This window comes from Ylistrum balloti, unplaced genomic scaffold (assembly GCF_031769215.1).
Source record: "Ylistrum balloti isolate Yb309-2 unplaced genomic scaffold, AGI_CSIRO_Ybal_v1 Utg369822, whole genome shotgun sequence".
Lineage (NCBI taxonomy): Eukaryota > Metazoa > Mollusca > Bivalvia > Pectinida > Pectinidae > Ylistrum > Ylistrum balloti.
The window spans coordinates 21732-44220 of NW_026781989.1; the positions used below are offsets into that span (position 1 = coordinate 21732).

At 34.7% G+C, this 22489-nt stretch overlaps 1 protein-coding gene across 1 annotated transcript; it reads right to left on the reverse strand.

Annotated features, from left to right (window-relative positions):
* Positions 1-743: 743 nt before the first annotated feature.
* LOC132545073 (F-box only protein 21-like) lies at positions 744-16680 on the reverse strand. Its single transcript, XM_060208743.1, has 12 exons — positions 16500-16680; positions 14779-15021; positions 13666-13790; positions 12088-12222; positions 11215-11351; positions 9402-9535; positions 8854-8998; positions 8107-8286; positions 7655-7774; positions 4865-4941; positions 2199-2356; positions 744-1517 (listed from the first exon to the last, which is right to left on the reverse strand). The coding sequence occupies exons 1-12, from the start codon at positions 16652-16654 to the stop codon at positions 1351-1353; spliced, it is 1776 nt and encodes a 591-aa protein (XP_060064726.1). The 5' UTR covers positions 16655-16680; the 3' UTR covers positions 744-1350.
* Between the last annotated feature and the right edge of the window lie 5809 nt (positions 16681-22489).

The window sequence follows — 22489 nt, forward strand, 5'->3', positions numbered from 1 at the left end:
TCCCCTTAATAGATTTCAACTAGAGGAAAAAGCTGAGGGGTTGGTTTGTCAGCTGAAAGGCCCAAAAGGCCATAATAGTGGACATTAAAACTGTTTAATAATTAAATAACAAGGGTTGATCATACATACATGTATATCTTTGTGAGCCCTGCTCATTTTGCATGCACTCAAATGCAATATAATTACTGTTGTTGTTTTTGAAAGTAACTTCATCAGCTTTGAAGCCCAAATGCTAGCAAACTAACAAGAATTACTTAATTGTGCTGTCTGTTGAACAGCAGCAAGTGATAGGAATATCAATGTCAATCCATTAGTGCTTTCAGAACTGTTATTATAGAGTTTATTATTGTTAAAGTCTGTAGGGATTTCCAAGAGAAACATTTGTACCAAAGGTCTCATCCATTACCACGAGATCTGACCTTTCAAAGTCTGTATGCATTCAATTGTTTCTAAGACAGCAAACTATTCAGCTTTCCACTTGAATTAAACATCTGTCCATCGCTGTGAGGCCTGACTTTTCAAAATCATTGTTAGATGACTGTGCACTATTCCCCTATTCTGCACTCAGTGTGGAGTAAACATTTAGTCCTTCGTGATCTGGCCTGATTTATCCAAATCATTGTTTCATGTCTGTATGCCACACCAATATTCTGCATTCTACTTGGAGTAAACTGATTTATCCAAATCATTGTTTCATGTCTGTATGCCACACCAATATTCTGCATTCTACTTGGAGTATTCTACTTGGAGTAAACATATAGTCCACCGCTATGAGGCCGGACTTATCCAAATCATTGTTTCATGTCTGTATGCCACACCAATATTCTGCATTCTACTTGGAGTAAACATCTAGTCCATCACTATGAGGCCGGACTTATCCAAATCATTGTTTCATGTCTGTATGCCACACCAATATTCTGCATTCTACTTGTAGTAAACATCTAGTCTACCGCTATGAGGCCGGACTTATCCAAATCATTGTTTCATGTCTGTATGCCACACCAATATTCTGCATTCTACTTGGAGTAAACATATAGTCCACCGCTATGAGGCCGGACTTATCCAAATCATTGTTTCATGTCTGTATGCCACACCAATATTCTGCATTCTACTTGGAGTAAACATCTAGTCCATCACTATGAGGCCGGACTTATCCAAATCATTGTTTCATGATTGTATGCCACGCCTCTATCTTGTGTTACACATGTGATCAGTTGTGTCCTACATGATCATTCCCCTTGAATGTTTTCTGTGTCCCAAAACACGTATCCTATCACCATGATTGATGAAAATGTCCATACACCACAAATCCCTTGTTCCAAATCCTCCCCCTATTGCACATTGCCTCTGTCAGTGGTTAGTCTTTAGGATGCTCTGCTCTGTTGCTACTCCATCCTCCGGGTATTCTCTGCTCTTTTCATTGTTCATGACATAATGTGTGCCTGTAAAACTCTCAAAGTATTTTCCAACCTCAGGATGACTGACTGGTGACACTGTTTCTGGCATAGTGAGATTTTCTGAAAGACAACATGAATACCAAAGTTAGGACAATTGTCTTGATATGTGAACGATGCCAAATAAATTCAAACTCTAGCCAACCTAATTCCATCTCTTTATATAATTTTTTAATTCCTTCCATTGAACAAGATTAATCAATGTCTCTCCAAGCTAGCAAGCAACACAACAAATAACAAAGTTCCTGGTCGGCCTTCAATGTTAGTTATTAATACTGAATAAATGACAAGGACTTTGATCATGTGACTTTAAAAAGTGTCAACTTCAGTAATTTGACAAATATAAAAGGATTTTAAGATATACAAGCCAAAAGTATGACTCCAAACTGTATGTCTCTAAAGGAAAAATTGTTTGAAGGAAATTCTAACAAAGGAAAGAGAGGACCTCTTGGCTTCAGCTCACATCCATTTCCTGTCATTTTTACTAATAGATTTGTCCAAAATAGATCATAATGTATAGTTTTTCACAGAATGTTCCTCAAACAAACAGAAACGAGTCTGATACAAAGTATGAACAACTCTAACAAACACCTCAACTTTGTTTAAATATCTGATTTATAATTGATTGTCAGAGACTGGCTTATTGACCTTGGTGTAAGTGTGTGATTGACCTTAACAGAACTTGTGACTAATATTTGTTAATATCAAGTTGGCCAGTATTAAGCAATGGTCTCTACAACTCACCTTGAGCAGCATATCTACAGGAGCCATCTTCTACTAGAACATTGTAAAAGGGTTGGTGTTGTTTGTTAGGTAGGGTATGGACTCCCATCTGATGAATCCATTCTTTACTGGCTTCACACTTATAGTCCCAACCATATATAACACACATATAGTTATACCTACAAACAGAACAGATAAAATCATATCTACACCCATACAGAACTTACTAAATTATACCTACAACCATACAACATTATATAAAGTTATACTTTTAACTATACAATATACACACACACATATATATATATATATACATATATATCTGGTTTATGTTCTATGTATGTGATGTAATTTATGTAATATTTGTGTCTTGATAAAGGGGCAGGTTGCCTCGAACATTTCACAATTCACTTGTCCATACTGGGGTTATTACTTCATTGATTATATATCTATTCCAGTCATATGCATTCAACGAACATTGTTAGGATCCAGTACCAATATTGGACCATACCATCGTTATAACTTACTACAATCTATATATGCAGTTATACATTTGTGGGTTTGCAAAACGTGACACGATGTGTACGTGACATCTGCATGACATACACACGATACACTTGATACCATTGCCACTCCCAAATAATGTTTCCAGCCAAATTTGGTTCATATCTACCCAGGCATTCAGAAGGAGTAGCGTTTTGGAGCAAAATATTGTGTAAGTTTTCCTTTTGGCGCCTTGTCCCTAGGGATGGAATCAACTTTCTGAATAAAAGAAATGATTCTCCATCATCAATGATGTTTCAGATCAAATTTCATCGACATCTATTCAAGTATTAAGGAAGAGTAGCATTTTGCAGCAAAATATTTACTAACTTCCCCATTTGGGGCCTCATCCTTTAGTCCCTAGGGGTCAAATCAACTTTCAGAGTTTAAGAAATAATTACGTGCCATAACTAATGGATCAGACCAAAGCTTGTTTAAATCCATCAAAGGAGGATTAGGGTTTCAGAGCTAATTTCAGGACCTCTACCACTGAGGCCCCTTTCTTGACCCCGAGGGGTTGAATAAAAATTCGGAATTCAAATGAATACCCTCACCCAATGATGCATCAGACTAATTTTGGTTTTCAATCTATAATATTGGCAAACCATTTTTACAAAACCACACAAAATGCATGATCCTATGCAACATACACATGTGCCTAAAACCAGAAAACAAATATAGTATGGTACAACCATACAACATACAATTGTACACATGTGACTAAAACCATACAACAAATATAGTTGTCAACCACACAACATACACATGTGACTAAAACCAGAAAACAAATATAGTTGTCAACCACACAACATACACATGTGACTAAAACTAGAAAACAAATATACTAAAACCATACAACAAATATAGTTGTCAACCACACAACATACAATTGTACAAGTGACTAAAACCATACAACAAATATAGTTGTCAACCATACAACATACAATTGTACACATGTGACTAAAACCATACTACAAATATAGTTGTCAACCACACAACATACACATGTGACTAAAACCAGAAAACAAATATAGTTGTCAACCACACAACATACACATGTGACTAAAACCAGAAAACAAATATAGTTGTACAATGCCACAACATACACATGTGACTAAAACCAGAAAACAAATATAGTTGTCAACCACACAACATACACATGTGACTAAAACCAGAAAACAAATATAGTTGTCAACCACACAACATACACATGTGACTAAAACCAGAAAACAAATATAGACAACCAAACAATTGTACAATATAAAACCAGAAAACAAATATAGTTGTACAATGCCACAACATACACATGTGACTAAAACAGAAAACAAATATATCAACCACACAAATATAGTTGTAAAACAGAAAAACGCCACAACATACACATGTGACTAAAACCAGAAAACAAATATAGTTGTACAATGCCACAACATACACATGTGACTAAAACCATACAACAAATATAGTTGTACAACGCCACAACATACACATGTGACTAAAACCAGAAAACAAATATAGTTGTACAACCATACAACATACAATTGTACACATGTGACTAAAACCAGAAAACAAATATAGTTGTCAACCACACAACATACACATGTGACTAAAACCAGAAAACAAATATAGTTGTACAACGCCACAACATACACATGTGACTAAAACCAGAAAACAAATATAGTTGTACAATGCCACAACATACACATGTGACTAAAACCATACAATACACACATACATTAATACCGGTACATACATCTACCTAAAACCATAGATTTATTTAGAACCATTATAATACATCTTTGTGAATTATATTATATGGTTTTAGGCACAGGTTTCTACAAACATGCAGCACACACATTTAGTTACATTTTAAATTACATAAAAGCTAGATACATTTAAGTTGATTCATAATTTTTATACCAAAGGAAAGGAATGGAATTGCACATCAGGTACACTGTAATGTACATAGTGTTTAACTTATAACCATATACATCACATCCAAGATATTCCACTTACAACTGCACAGAAGATACATTAAGTGATATTAACAAGAGTTAAACAACCAGATATCAGAGTTATGAAGTTATACAATGATAAGAGATTGTGGTGAAATCTCTTCAGCTTTTACTAAATCCAATCAGTCTTACCTCTTATGACACATAACTAGGCCCACAGAGAACAATAGGTTTTTGTTTTTCCCATCAGATCTGATCTTTGGAATGATCTGAAAGAATAAAGTATCCCTCAATATTGTGTCCCAAGATGTATACTAGGAATAAATACACCATATGTATATATAAATGTATTGGCAAAATCTCCAACAATCATCACTCTTGATCTTTGTCTCCAATGTTGAAAAAAATCCTGCACATGAAATCATAATATATATGTGCCACTTGTACATTGTATACATTTTAAAAGTAACAAAGTTTTCTCAATGTAATTATAGCCATATAACTGCAAATAACCTTTTGGCAATTCCCATGAAACCCTGAGAGATTTATCTGTGTGGCTCAATTATCTTGATTTACCATGCCAATAACAAGGGCACTTAAAGATGCTGTGTTTGATGTATTGAAATAAAGGCATAAAGAAAGTCAGGAAAATCAGAATATAACTTAAGGAAGAGTAAAAACAAGAGGCCCAAGGTCCTTAAAGGTCATCTGAGTATAAAGGCCTATACATGAAAGAGGTCAAACAGGCCTAAAATAAATTGCTCAACTATATACAGCTTACATAGATGACATTGGTTGGTTCATAAAGACATTTTCTGCAGACTTGAAAACATATTCTTTATACATGCACTACACAAATGCCACTACTCCAGAAATTTCTTCGTGAGAAAAAGCATGCTTCAGGCCCAATATGGCCTTTTGGTTATTGAGAAGAAGTTGCTCATGCATTTCAACATATTTGACCCCTTTGACCTTGAAAGTGGGTCAAGGTAATTCATATTCACAAACTTGGTAGCACTTCATTCCAGTACGCTACAGTCCCCAATATTCGCTGCCTGGGCCTTTTGGTTACGGAGAAGAATTGTTTAAACATATTAAAATATATATTTATGGTTGTAATGCATGATATAAATGATAAAATTTCTTTTGCACTGATCATGGATCAGAATGCATTTCAAAGGAGGAAATGTGGGCCAATACAATGTATTTAGGTTTGTACTGTAACCTATGACCATGGACTGATGGTCATTCATTTGACCATACTTGGTAACCCTATATTTCAGCATGCTACAGAGTCAATATCAAGTCACTGGACCTCTTGGTTATTGAGAAAACGTCGTTTGAAGACTTTAGCATACTTGATCCCTGTGACCTTGAAAGATGGTCAAAGTCATTCACTAAAACAGAACAACAGAAAACATACTTGGTAGCCCTTCATCTCAGTATGCTACTGGCACAATACCATGACTCTGGGCCTTTAGGTTATTTAGAAGAAGTCAAAAATGTAAATTGTTTAGGACACATGACATACAACAGAAGACACCGGCGGACAACAGGTGATTGCAGTAGGTCACATGATACTTCGTCTCAGATGACATAAAAATTGAAGCATGCAAACCTCTCAGACACTTGTCTTGTACAGCTTGAATTCAGATAACCACTGCTTTGTTTGAGAACTTTCCTTACCAGAGGTAGAAAATTATCCACATCCCATAGTTATCATGTATCATGAGTAGACAAGTAAGTTGCTTTGTGAAATGAGAACTAAAAATGAAATAAGTGTTCCAGCAATGTTCCCGTTCAAGTACTGGTCAGGTCAGTATACTTCAGTGACACAGTCAATATATGATGGAGAATAACAGTGAAAACTTCTAAGGTTTCATTAAAAGGTGGATGTAAATTTCACTACCTAAAATAATATCATGTTTTCTGGAAGAGTAAATGTCTTTCGCTTCATCGGTGAAAACCGCCATGTAAATCTTGAGCAATCCAAGTACATAAATTCACATTCTCAATTGAAAACAAAATATCCAACAATAGAACCAACAGACAAACTAACAAGATTCAAACATGTCCAGCTTCATGTCACACAAAGAAATACAAAAATGTAGAATATTTCTGAATGATATCACAATAGCTACCATAAAATTTCCCGATAATTTTCATCAACCAGCATCTTTCGAAACCCTGTGTTACGATGTTGTCTGTCAGTTGACGACCTCGTGCACAAAAATCATAATGGGGCAGGACAGTGAATATCAAATCAGCTGCGACATGTTAACAACATTGTTTGAGGATTGTTGCTATCTAGAAATGGTAAATTCACAGTAGGGAAACTGAAATGATGACAATTTGTGGAAAGCTGTCTATACTGGTATTGTAGGAAATATTGAGATAAATGGCAGATGTAGAAGAGTCTGTTGTGTTTAAAATAGAAATCCGCTTATATCAACCAATAAAGTTCATCTGATACTAACCAAAACATGGAATGGCTGACAAGAGTTTTGTGACATTTGATATGGCAGAGCCAGTTGGCAAATGAAAAATACCAGTGAATATATGAATTTCAGACAAGAACTGAGGAAATATATGTGAACTGAAAAAGGGTAAAACAGTCAAACTAAACAATTATCTAAATGCATGACCTCAATATTCAATAAGAGCTGTTCTACTAGAATAAGAAATATGTCAGCTAACAAGGAAATTTACAGGCATCAAAATCTTATATACACTCACAATAAACATGTATGGCAGATGAAAAATTCCACGTAGTGATAATGATGAATGTTGACAAGGGTGCTAAACTTTTAATGGTTTTTCACATGACGCAATACAGTATTTAAAAGACTGATAGAATTAATATGATGGTTTGTTGAAACAAACAGTGATCATGAAATGGATCTAAATAGATTGAATACTCAGTTTAGCTATGTTTCACCTAAAACATCTAACCACAACATTGTCTGGAGTGTATGAATGTACCTCTTTGTTTTTCTTCTCTTTGTATGCTTTTCCCTGCTCCTCTACTTTGATACTTAGATAATTCACTAGTTGGGCATTTGATGCGTCTAGTTCCACTATCTTCTCAAGCATCTGCGACGTCTGGTCAAAGATTACAAAATGTGTCATTTTAAATACAACATCATAAAGTGATTAAACTTTGAACGTTTAAGTATAATGTGAATCTAATTTCTTGACTGGAAAATGAATTCAATTCTGTTAAAAGGCAAACGAGAAAAACTTCCATTTGGAGAAATTACTGGGTTCCTGGAGGATACCTAATTGTATGCAGAGCAGTTTTTAAAAAATAAATAGAAAAGGAAAACAGGCATCTACTGCAGCCAGGTTTACGAACAATTACTCTCATCAAGCTGAAGACAGCGATGATATATTAATGTACATTTCCATAGGGAGATAACATTGAAGAACCTCACCCGAGAAAGGTCGATACCTAAGTGAAGGTTGACGCGGACACTCAACAGTAGTGTATCTATATCACTGGGTGATAAGATGATGGCAAGATCTAAGGCATTTCTGAGACAAAGGAGACTATCCAAGACATTGCTTTGCTGGCGACCAATATTTATCAGGTTACGACACATTCTTCTGTACACCTGAAACACAGGGATCAATATATAAATGTTACAACACTTCTATATTGTCTATCTACATTTGTATGTAAAGATGTCTATTTTTGGAACCTTTACTTAACTTTACCTTATCTGTGACCAGATATTTACATTTTACATGAATTCTATTGTGGAGAAGTAATTGAAATAAATCTTTAAATTTAAGTCACTCCTTTTGGAGAAGTGGGTAATAAATACAACTTAGTCCATATATGGAAATTATTTTTTTAAAATCTACCAGATGGTCTACCAAATTTATGTCAATTCTGCTACACTTTAATCCTTTGTTGACATTCTGTATTGGGTAAAATGTGAATGGAGACAAGCAGGCCCAATTAATCACATATCAATGAACTGATACATAATAAACATAGGGCAATTTCCTTTCTAATTTGACCATCATCTTGTAAATCAATAATAAATCTATTATAAAAATTGAAAATGGGTCTGATACAAGTAACTTGTATACCTGATACTTAATACTGCTTGTTTTCCATGAACCTGTACTCAATATTTATCTACCTAACAGAAAATTTTTTGAGAAATTCTCACCTCTATAGGGTCTATCCTAGAAAAAACCTCATAAGAAAGGAACCTATTTCCCGGAAATCCAAAGGCACTAGGTAGCTCTTCCGTAGTACAGAATTTACCTTGATTGAAGGCATCAATATAAGTGAACTGTTGATTAGGTGTTGCCCTGAAAAAGACATATTCTTACATTCTCCTCCAAGTTAGATTTCAAACTAACAAGTTAAAATCCACAACCTAAACATATGAAACTTTCACAAGCAAGAGTTAAATGATTCAAATGAAATAATGAGCAGTTTCTACTCACTAACATACATTATTATTTTTCATTTTTCATATTTCTTAATATTTTTCATCCAAACTGTACAACTTTAAGAGGCAGCACAGGCTGAATTCTGTTGGCATTACTTAGGGATAGGGTTAATGTAACAGACATCTTCACTACACATATGACTACATATCACCTTAGTACAGTTTATCGGTTTTCCAGACATTATTTCTACATAAGTTTGTTTAAGAAACATCAATGTGAGAATTCGCAGTACAAGCAATTTAACTGTGACAAGGCTTACAATGGGTGTTCCTTCCATCTGAGCAGCAGATGTTGAGGAAAGTTTATCAGTTGACATGTAACTCCCAGTCTCCTAGCAACTACAGCATACACAATGGCAAGTGTAATTGGTATTCCAAGACCTCTCGACAACACCTGGATACAATACATTCATGGTTTTAATAATGCATGGTACCATATTTGTCCTGATACTTATACAACACACAGTGTGCTTACAAAATGTTAATGAGATAAACTTGCTGAAACATTTTACAAGAAAATAATGATCAGAAACATCAATATACTACTTACATTCATGTCTATATGGTAAAATGGCAACAAAAAAGGCTTAAAATCTTAAGTCAGCAGCTGACAACTGCTTCTGGTACCAAAATTTAATGGAACAGATATCTCGCCTCCTTCCAACATATGTAGCCTTATACAAATATAAAATGGGACAAAGCCACAATTGGCCGGGTTGCGGGATGAGTGCAATGTTATATGGTATTTATAAGACAGTTAAGGGTGTTTCATTTGTTGAGTATGTAGAATATTTGTTAAAAGAGAGAAAGTTTGGTTGTTTTTTTATGAATTGGTGCAGAAGAGGAGCTAATGAGAGGCTATCGCACTCAAAACAACATCTCAACCAATGAGAGGCAAAGACTGCCATCTTGGTTTTTCCACGTTAAATACTCTAGGAGTTGATTCTACAAAACTGGTACTCCTTTTCCTTGCCGAACTGCGGAAAATGACTAAGTTCCAAAGCATAGAAAATCCAAAAAAAATGTCTGGAATAAATTCATTATAGGAGGTGCATATCTTCAACATGTATATAAACATCCTACAAAGTTTCAAGCTTCTATGTCAAAAACTCTAGAAGGTTGATTCTACAAAACTGGTACCCCTTTTCCCTGCCCACCCACCACCCTGCCCATCCGACATTCACCATACTATAACCCGGATTTACACTATGTGCAACCCGGCCAATAAGTTGAATATTTAATTTTTTCCTTCTTTCCTCTCATTTGTCTTTGTTTCAGTCATTTTACTTTTCAGATCAGTCCTAAAATTTACCATACACAACTTCAGATTGATGTTGAACCATGGATCCTTGATACAAATACTGAGAATGATTCATCCAGTTATTCTCAAATAGCAGTGATAACATCCTTAATTTTCAAAATCTAAGAAGGCCACTTGCAGCCATTTTGTTTGAAAATCCAGCCAGTACTTCTCAATCCCAATATGTATCAAGAGTAACAAGGGACCAAGTGGAGTCATCATATATCATTTAAAAAAATATGTGCTTTACAAGAAATAGAGATAACTAGAAGACTAATTATAATTGTCAAAATCCATGATGCCGGTCTCTCGGCCATACTGTTTTATATACATCCAGGCACCAAGGAATGTCTAAAAATAAGATTTCAACAAGACCCATTCAGTACCTACAGCACAGAAGTGATGATAACAAAAAATTGTTAAAGGACAGTGAGGATGAATTAAGTACCACAGACAAACAGCAAATCAAATTGCCCATCATCTGATCTCTAATGGTCGGATATTGAATGTTCAACATGAAATTCTAAAGGTGTGCCAATATGCTACACTTTTTTCAGTCTATGTCCTTTTCATCTCATTGGCAGATGGTTCAAGTAAGCAACCAATTTTTTGCTGCATACAAAGATTGATAATTTATACAAATGTCCAAAAATCTACAATTAAAAGTAGTGTTAGTATCACGCTAGTCCGAAGAACACATCATATTTCCACAACTTAATTTCTCACAAACTATAAAAAATTAGAGAGAAAATATCAAAGACATTGTTTTTTACCTGATGAATATAGGAATTGAGTTCATCATAGTAGTTTTCAGAATTACCCCGTAACTTGTAATCCTCAAACAGAACACTGTTCAGGGTCTCCAACAACGTCCTCTCTTGTTCTGTACTCCATGACCTCTCATGCTTTTCTAGATGCGACAGAGAATATTATAATCTATTGAATTCATTTTTTAAAGATTAATTTCTCTAATGGATTAAAAGACCTGATATAACTGAAAGAAATTTAAGTAATTGTTATATTCTCTACCAAGGTAGTTTTCAGTACCATGCACAATGTTTGAAGCTGTTTTCATCTAAACTTTCATTAATGGATTGCTTTAATTCTTAATAAATGTATTCAATCTTAATCAAATTCATAGTCAAGCTCATCAGATACCATTACCAATTAAGCTGAAATGTTCACAAGCATGACGATACCAACATTATTATTAAGAATATTGACTGATATTTGACCACAGCATGTGATCCTCAGAATACCATGGTTATACTCAAGCTCATCAGATACCATTACCAATTAAGCTGAAATGTTTACCAGCATGACGATACCAACATTATTATTAAGAATATTGAAATATTGACCACAGCATGTTATGGTTATACTAATTATCGTACAAATAGATACAATTAGAAAGTTTAATAATTAAAATTAATCAAGGTATATATACATGAAATTTATCATGAACCAAAAAAAAATTATTATCTAGGCTTCAAATAATAATAAAAGAGCAAAAATGCATTACATAAACATAGAAGAAAATTAAATAAAATTATGTTACATAAATCAGTTGATGCTATACAGGGACTTAGAAAGATCGTGATCAGCAATGTCAGTGTAATTACTAAAGTTAGTCAAGAATACTGTACCTCTTTTGAAGACACTTGCTATATTTTCTGGGCACTTGGCTATGACTTGTGCTGTCATTTTGTCAAGCAAATCATACACATTGTTTTCTTTAATGTTCTCTGTTGGCTGACACCATTGTGACAAGAGGATTGCACCTGTTTAAACACAATGAGATATATCCCACTTAGACCTCAAGCTGGTCAATCACAAACATGTAAATATCAAGGAGATTTTTTATAAAAATGTCTTCTTTCTTAAAATCTCTATTCCTCTTTCAGCCACTGATTACTGAGCTGCTTGGCCTCAGGATTTAGGACTACACACAGGGCAGTGGTAAGGAATAGGGAGAAAAGTATCAGTAGCTGTATATACTAGTCTGCTTGATCTACAAACTATATAAAGCTCTAATAAGTGAAGGGAGACAATTATGTGTTTCTCATCAATATTTAAGGTTTTAAGTTTGTAGGTCCTCAGGACGTAAACTGGTTACCTGCCCTGAAGTTATAGAAGTACCATGCCGAATTTGTCTACAAGCTTACCTCCCGATTCTGTGAAAACTGTTGATTGTTTGTTGTTTGCCTTAAGACAATTGATACAGATGTTCTTGCTCGAGTTTGATTCATTGAAACAAAATAATATCAGTGTATGCAAAAATGAAAACAGATTCTGTTGAACCATCAGTCAATTAACTTCAAAGGATATCACAGACTTTGCTTGCACTAACATTCAATGACTTTCTATTCATGAGTTTATGACCGCAACACTATTTACTGGTTTACTCAAGCCGTTTGGTCAGTAAAGAGAGTGAGAGTAATACCAGCTTATCAGATTAGACGCTGCCTAGTTAGTGGAAATGAGCTTGAGGAGCCTAATCATCCTGAGGTTGGACTAGTCATATACTACTGATGTGTTTGCGATTTCACAGGAAGCAGTCATCTCGGATCAAATTCAAATATTTACTGTATTTGAACATTCAATTAAATATTCTAGAGACAGGGGTCAGTCTACTCAGGATTATGTGCACTGTATTAAGAGCAGTGATGAAGTACAGGAAATAATCATCAGTCCTGATGACGTCATATAGTATTGAGAAAGTTCAAACAGAGGTAATTATATGTTTTTAGTTCAGGGTAAAGGTCCGTTGGTCCTCAATTCTATGAATACAGAACTACATAATGCAATAATGAGGGACGGGAGATAATGATTCTTTCTCTTGACACAAGATACATGACTGCTGGTCCTCAGAGTTACATAGAGCATTGACAAGGAGAGTGAGATAATGATATATTTTTAGTCAGGGGTTACAAAGTTACTGGTCCTCAGGACTACATATAGCAGTGATACAGACTACAGATAATTATCTGTATTTATAAACTAGTCACTGGTTAAAAGGCTACTGATTCTTAGAATTGCACAGTATTAGTGATGAGGATTAGGGGTAATCATCTCTCTATCATCACTGACTACAAGTCCTCTGGTCCTCAGAACTATATATAGGGGTGACATGGAAGGGGAGATAATTACCCGTTTTCACTGACTACAAGTCCTCTGGTCCTCAGAACTATATATAGGGGTGACAAGGAAGGAGAAATAATTACCGGTTTCAAGCCATTGATCATTAGGATGTTGGTCAAGGTGGGTTATCCATTTCTTCTGTAGGTAATGGTGCTGAATATTTCTTAAAACTTTTGCTGCATAAAACTTGTTGGTAAGGTTGCAGTGACTAAAGAAAAAAAGACAAAATGTCTTTTGCGTGATGAATAGATTTAAAGTAATTGTTTCTTAATCAACAAGATATTTCAGTCATTTAAGTTCAAAGATTAGAAAATGTTCAGAACAAAGAGATCCCAGAGGGATCTTGGTGCCCCCTATTGTTTGATCTTTATTTGTTCTTTAAAAGTTTGATCTTTTCCCTTCTCTCTTTTTGCTCTTAATGATAAGAAATTTGAACATTAATTCTTTGCAGAAATAGCAATAATAATCTTTAACTACCAAATCCAAGATGGTCAACTGGAAGCCATTTTGTTTTTTCTGATGTCCCAAAATCAACTGGGCAAAACTAAGAACAAAGGGGAACCTACACATGAAATTTGAGAGAGATCCATTCAGTACTTCATAAGAATTTGCGATAACAATCTTTATCAGACAAAATCCAAGATGGCCATCTGTCCGCCATTTTGTTTTCCTACTCCATCCCAAAATCAAGGGGACACAACCAGGGATCACAGGATACCTACACATGAAATTTGAGAAAGAACTATGCAGTTATTCTCAAGAAATAATAATGACAAACTTTCAAAGTCCAAATCCAAGTTAGCCGTCTGTCAGCCTTTTTGTTATTTCATCAGTCCCAAAAGTAAAAGGACACAACTAGGGATCATGGGAAACCTATATTAGAAATTTGAGAGAGGTTCATTGAGTATTTTTCAAGAAATAGCAATAACATACTTTACTATGTGAAATCGATGATGGCCACTTGTCAGCAATTTTGATTTTCTGATCAGACCCAAATTCAAACAGGCACAACTAAGATTCAAGCCAAAATTTCAGAAAGATCCATCCAATACTTCTGAAGAAATAATGATAACAAAACTTGTTGACTGTTTGACCTTGGACTTAAGGCAATATGAATAGTCCACCATACGATGATGGTGGGCTAAAAAAATAATATGTGTGTTTCATAGCTGTGTTAAAGGTATATCTATATGTACCTTTTTTGGTCATGGAAAATTTCCATTAATGAGTTCAGTACAATTTCTCCAGCATTGCACTCGTCTAAAAGTTTTATAAAATCTTCAAAGCCTTCCTCAGAGACCTCTTCACAGCTGTAATATGTTGGGGACAATTTTTCCACCATGCTCCGCACTTTCTGTCCTACCATATAGCACTTTCTGAATTCAGATGACCAATCGTATTGCTGAGATCTGCTGTAGCGTTGTAACAAACCAGGCCATCTGTTAATACATAAGTACAGTATCTCAATACTTTGTGAAGGTGAGTTTTGAATTTCTTTATTCAAACTACTGTGGTCAATAATAAGGCCTTCAAAATACTTCAGTACAGGTTGGGCACAACAGTGCACATGGATAAATTCTGCATTTGAGTGATAGTTACTGTTTTGAGTAATAACTTAGTCACTCAAAATGTAAATTTCTCTTAATCATTCACAACAAAAAAGCATGTCGACTTTTATAACATGACCTAAAAGCTGATGAGACATTGTATATATTTGTATCGGAAATACTAGATTTTTTTTATCTAACTCTGAGCTTATATTGAATGGCAGTTTATATCACTGACTTTGTTCTCCATTGACTACAGCATATAGCCATCAGGAGCATATAATGTGAATGTCATAAGTGAGCATGAATCAACCTGTTCTATTTTTAGCAAAACTATAGGCCATGAAAACTGTAAAATATACAATGTTGCATTGGCTATTGGATCAATGAATGGGCTGAGTAAAACATATGATGCATTCTTTGCTGCAAATATAAAGAATATAGAAGATATGATATCCTTTGTATCACTACCTTACATGATGGGGCTCTATTAAATACTGTTAGATATCCTACTGTGATTCCTTAAAGAACTGATCTATGAGTGAAGACAACAAGGAAGCAATGATATAGCGAAGAATTTCAAGTTAACTAGCCTTGCTTTATTTATAAAACGTTTTTCTCCCAAAGAACACAAAATAAAAAGTAATAGAGAATTTAATAATTTTCAAACTGCTTGTGCTTACTTTTGTAACAAACAATATCTGTTAACATTTGATATTCATAAAACAAAAGGTATGTTTACAGCTGAAATAATATTCTATATTGTATATTACTTTTAGATTAAAATAAGAAAACCATCTTTAAATAAATGGCATTGAAAAGTTGAGGAATTTCCTGATTGACTGGTGTAATACTTCATTTTGATTTATTACTTTCACTTTTATTATGAATGAGATTTGCTTCTTGCTGACCGACAAAATGGCTCTAGCCAGGCCTGTCAGTTACTAACTACAACATTGAAGTGATTCGGGCACAGGTACAAGATTACATAAGAACATTATAAATAGAGGGATTTCACGGCTCAGAGAATAAAGATCAAATGTTTATAACGCCATTTGGCACGGTTTCTTTATTATATCTCTCTACAATATATATCTCTAGTTGTCTTCAACTACGTTATGAACAGTCAAATTTTTAGTTGCAAATGTATTGCCATATGATCAATAGTTTTCATTCAGAAAAAAGTAAAGGCAAAAATAATGCTCAATTTCACTGGCATTCTAACCGAAAATTGTATGCTGATCAGATTATTACAAATCGTTGCAAAATACCAAACAGCGTAAACTAGACTTTCAATTGGACTTTGTTTAAGCCAGTTCAAAATATATGTCACGGTGTTTACTTCGAATATTAGCGTCAGCTGTTTATACCTCTGTTGCAATTTCTGTCTCCACAGCTCCTTACTTTGACAGATACCATTGATGATTGTGCATGTTTGTGAAATATAACAAATATCTTTTCCATTTAAAACGTCATTTTGCAGTATAAAGTCTATTAGTTCGTGAGGAAGATCCAGAAAATTCATAGCGAAGTCGACATTCGGGACAGCTTTTCCGTCTGTGTCGGCCATCTTTGTTGTTTACGAAACTGGGGACCGATCTGTGATAATAATTACCAGAAACAAATGTGAACGACTTAAATAAGAATGATATGCTTTCTTCTCATAGTTTGATAAAATTAACAATCAGTTTGTTGTGAACTATAGTAGGAATTATTATCTTGGAACTTCACCTTATCATGTGTATCATAATTTGTACGGGAGCAGTTTGTAATTATAGTCATCTATTTTTCTGGAGTAAGGACCAGCCTTGTTTGTTCATGAAATAAGGACGGGCTGTTGACCTCGTTTTGTTATCTTTTTAACCAGCTTTGATTTCCGTAGTAATATTTGCATGTCCGTTCCGATTTATAATGAAATGTTGCATTTAAAGAGTTTCCGAACCGATTTGTTCACAAAATGTAAATAGAGTTGTCGCGCTTTAACTCAATGTCGGAAGTCAGCTGAACAGTAACCCAAATAAAGATTTTTCTTCTTCAAATTCAATTGCGCGGATTATTGGGACTCCTTCAAGAACAAATGTGCAAATTTAGAACAATATCCACCTCTGTGGGAATTAGATTTAAATTTCTAACCCCGATATGACGAACAGCATTCACGAAATCATTGCCTCCCGCCCCGAAATACGAACCATAACTATTTTATTGTGTCTTCTATAACGTCCAGTTTTTATTTATTTTCATTCAAAAGGATAGTCTATGGTTATTTCATGATTTTTCATTCGACCTCGGTTGATATCATTTTTGGTTGGTGTAATACAAATCACGAACTGACATTGCTTGTTTAGTACTAGCACGTAGACAAATGCACTCTCACAACACCTTTCTGAGAATGCTAAACTACACTGTAACATTTACATGACCGCCACATGCATGTACAACAAGGGGCCCAAGGCCCTTAATGGTGACATGAGTCAAAATGCTTCTTAAAACATTCATAGAAATGATTTTTCAAAAAATGTAAGATGACATGAACTACATTGTACAAAGTAATGCACATGTAAACTGTGCATATGATAAACTGCTGTTCCCAGCTAAGGCTTCTAACCAAGTTTAAGTTAAAAGACATTATTTTCAAAAATTGAATTTTCCTATTTGACTTGAAATCTTCCAACCAGGAACAGTAGAGCATCTTTGAAATTTCAACAGTCGATTTGACCCATTTCGGCCCCGCCTAACAGTCCCTGGGGATCAGCCGTGGTCTGTATGTACATCTTATCAAACCGTCAGCTTATACTAATAATTCTAACCAAGTTTGAATTTATTTGTAAGGGAAAAACAAATCATGCTTAAAACTGCAATTTTCAATACAAGCTGTAGTAAATTTTACCCACCCCCACAGAAAAATGAGAGATTCTGCGGTCATGAAATTTATAATATTGGTAAAGAAACATAAAAAACTTTCACCCAAGAAGACTATTTGGTTCTACTTTATCTGGGTATTGAGAAGAAGATTTTTGAAATTTCAGTTAACTTGGCCCATTTTTGGCTCCGTCTCTCTGAACCTGGGGGTCAGTATGTGCATCTCATAAAATTGTCAGCTAAAACTAATAATTCTAACCAAGTTTGAACTATTACTGAAAGCAAATTTTGATAAATGCTATGAAATGTAATATAAGCTGTATTACCCATCAAACACAATGGTATCAATCTGCTGATATTGACCATGCTGCTACTCATATGGCACCATTCATATCAAGGAAAGTAGCAACGATTTAAAAACTTCAAGGAAAAGATAGAAATACCTGGTGACACCAGCAGAAAAACGGACATATTGGCTAAACTTCACGAGGTGGAAAATGTGCTGTGTAGACAGTTGAATCGGCCAGTAAACAGTGGTGACATCTTGGAATATGTCTTGGACGCCTTTATAGAGCAACACAAGCGTCAGTCGAACATTGAATCCACAAACACAAACATGTCTTCCTTCCTACAAGTGTCAAGAAAGGATGCTGATCAAACCATATTCATTGCTGCAAAATCATCGCTTCTAAAGTTAATGGAGGTCACAGAAAACCATTCTCGATACTCTGATGGCAACCTTAAAAAGAACTCTTTAATCAGTAAAGAACATATTGCCGTAGTGAGATTCCATTGCCAAAAGGAAAAACATCACACCATGCTTAGGTCATCATCACCATATTTACCTAACAATGCGTATTTCGTCAATCAGCGAGTGATATATTACTTTATGAGCGGTGGAATGCTACTTATATAATATACAAGGTTTTTCCATGCTTCCCATTTTGGGCACATCAATAAAAAGAATAGAATAACATCTTTCAGTCCTACATGAGTATCATAAGAGTGTTGAGGCTGCTCTTTTGGAAGAAATTGGAACGCATGACCACCTTCAAGACATAGACATAATGACAGGTGCTTGGTATGGCTAACGGGAAAATGCGAAAGATTCCAGTGTTGTAGCTACTGGAGAACAAATATATAAAGTACTTTAATGTATCCATGTGACAAAGGCTGACGATATTGTTTCACAACGCCATAATCGGTTTGGAACTGCAAAAAATGTTTTGGTGACATGGACGTAACCGTAAATGTCCATACTCATGACTTGAACTTGTCCATTAATAGATATGTGAGGGACCATCAACCAATGACAATTACACAAAATGATGCCTGGCATGCAGTGAAATCTGTGAAGAAGACGCTGGTTAATGTATTTAAAGAACCAGCTTAACTGAGAGGAAAAACATGGTATGATGAACTAATTGACAAAGTTCAGCCAATATGCACTCGTTTTCATTGGGTAACAAAATCCAACAAAACTTCGGACATCTTTAACCAATGCTATCCAGCATTATCACCCCCATGAACATGAAAATTGTCACCTTACTGCGAGGTGTCTGACAGAGCAATGGTATGAGCCGTCAGTTACTCTTTTGCAGAGTAAAATGACAGATAATTTAATGCTGATCCTAATATTTGGCCATCTACAAACACCCAGAAAACTATGTCTTTGCTCGAAATACGTATTATGTGGAAAGTTTCAATATTACAATGGACATTTTCAAGGACAAAAGAATTCTTTCAGTGAAGATCAATATTTATCAATGTCTCAACTAGCAGTTTGTCACTGGAATGAGAATGTGGATAGACCCCACACCCCAGTTTGGAACTCTCGAGGGGCACAAGCCCCACACAGTAAAAAAAGGAAAAAAACTATAAGGCACCATAATATGATTACAGGAACTCTATTTGGAAGAGTTTTATTATAGCATCTTGGAGTAATCAGTAAAACGGGCAGCCAAGAATAACGATATTACATTATGGGAATCAAATATTCATGTTATCTAAACTAAAGGTATTTTTTTTGCTTATTTATTTGAGAAAACTGTAGTCGTCTAATTAGTAGAAATAGTAACGATACACTCAAACTTAGCATGGTTTTCTAAAAGAAAAGGGATATATATTACATTTTACTAGATACAGATCAATATTAAAACATATCTGTTCCAGCTGAAGGCATGGGTATTACTAGGACAAATGTGGAGTAGGTTTTCGATAAGCACTGTACAGATATTGCATATTAATAAGTAGTGATTCTTGTTAATTTGGAATTCTTAAGATTATTATCTTTTTCTGATCTGATGTTGTACGATTAAAATATACATGTCTTAAAATTTTATTGTGATAATCTTATTATTTTGACAATTGTCCATAGTAACGCTGCCTATGTGGTTGTGTTTAGAAGCAGCACCAGAAGCTGTTTACTTAACGATAACAAGTACCGCCCACTCTCTCTTATCAATTAATTGCTGACCATATGTTTTTTTATATATATAGGTTGCTTCCTGTCTTTAATCATAAGTTTATAGAGAATTCGTATGGTGGCGGCCATTGCAAAAACAAATGTATACTGGAAGTTTAAAAAAATCAATCATAACTGTCGCTGTGTAATATATATAAAAAAACTGGTCGCTGAAATTTCACGTTTATCTATACTAGGGAGGAATTCCAGTTATCGACCGCCGCCAGGACAAAAGTAAAATCGCGATAGATATAGGAACTCTTAAATCTCGCACAAGATAATCATATCAAAATACACACATGCGACATCAACACAGGTGTATACCTTACACATGCGTATACACCATATCCTAATCAATATGTCGGTACATGAGAAGTCAGTGCCAAAAGCAAGTAAACCTTATCGAACCAAAAGTCTAACTCTACAGACATCTTAATCCGTATACTCACATCTCCAATAGGAGATACAGGAAATAGTCAAAGGCCTTGATGGGCATCAAAATAACTGCAACACACTTTCTGCTGTCCAAAACCGTTGTCTTCTCTTCGGTGAGTGCATTGAGGGCGGATTAGTAGGAATGGAATGGAAGATCCTACAGAAGTATTCCTCCAACTGCTCAGCTATCGTCCTATCTCAGAAACATTTTATATGGCCGACCGTATTCATATGCTTACAGAACCATCCTTTTTGAAAATGTAGATGATAGCATGACTATACTCAGCTTATCTAGAAAAGAGCTTGTATGAATCATAGTTTGTCTATAATGTCATTAGTTAGATGTAGTATTTTTATGTGAAATATTACCAAGATCAGTGGATTTACTTCAGATTAATCTACCCAATATATCACTTGATTTCAAATTCATTTTTAAGATTGAAATTACAAATATTCTCATGGTTACGTATATCTAAAACTTTCGTAATTACTAAAACACTGAAATGGGATACATTTATTGAACACTATGAATCTTTACCAATATCTGTAGCAACATTTGCAAAGAAACCACTACAATCAGATAATCCAGAGTCTATTGTTTTTGCAGTTTTATTAAACTTAATATTTTGCTGGTATGTATCACATTTGTTTGATAATAAAAGGTCGGTTGGTTGGTCTGAAATCTTAACACCCTTGTCCGTCTCCACAACTCACGGTAATCTTACGTAATCTTGTATTACATGCCTCTTATGTTTTGTAACGATGCTTCTATGTTTAAATTTTCGGCAGTTTTGTCAGATTTACATTTTCCAAATTTCCATAGTAGGTTTGTCTTTTTTAATTTTTAGTTTTCATTCATTGCCGAGTTCATAAAAGAGCTTGGAGTGTCCCTTGGAATTTCTGTTTAATAGGAACATCATCATTTATTTCATCACATCATTTCTTACCTCGCTGTAGAATTTCTCAGGTGCCCGCTAAGCCTCATTAATGTCATCAATCATGTAAGCGACAGAGAATGGTGTGGCAAGCAGTTCCTGTTTCATCTTTGCTTCGCCGAGCGCTTTGAAGCACTAGTATCCATCTTTTTTTGCGAAGATCATATTTCATGACCGTCGATGATGACAGTCACTAAGTCCAGTGTTTGAAATCATAGAGTTTCTAAAAAGAAACTTGGTTTTCTCGCTAAAGCACAACCACAAAGGATGGCTTTTAGTTTTTCATAGAATATGTGAAGTTTGTCATCAAATGTTCAAGATAAGAAATATCACACATATCCCTGCAAATTTTGCTTTTTCTTGTGTCTTTCATGTCAAAATTGACGTCATTAAACACAATAATACGGTCTTATAGTACTTATCAATCTTGTTATGATAATGATTTTTAAAAGAAGTGCTTTGATTGTTACATGTTGGGGGACATACTGATTTCATCAACAACTCAACTTTGTTTACAGTTAATTCAGTGGTAAAATCATATTTAAAATTAGTAAAAAAAAAATGAAAGAGGGATATATGTCACAGCAAATGAGTATTGATCTGTTGACATTAGACGCTAATTAAAAGAGTTATATGACAAATAACGGTGTATTATTTCTAACTCTCG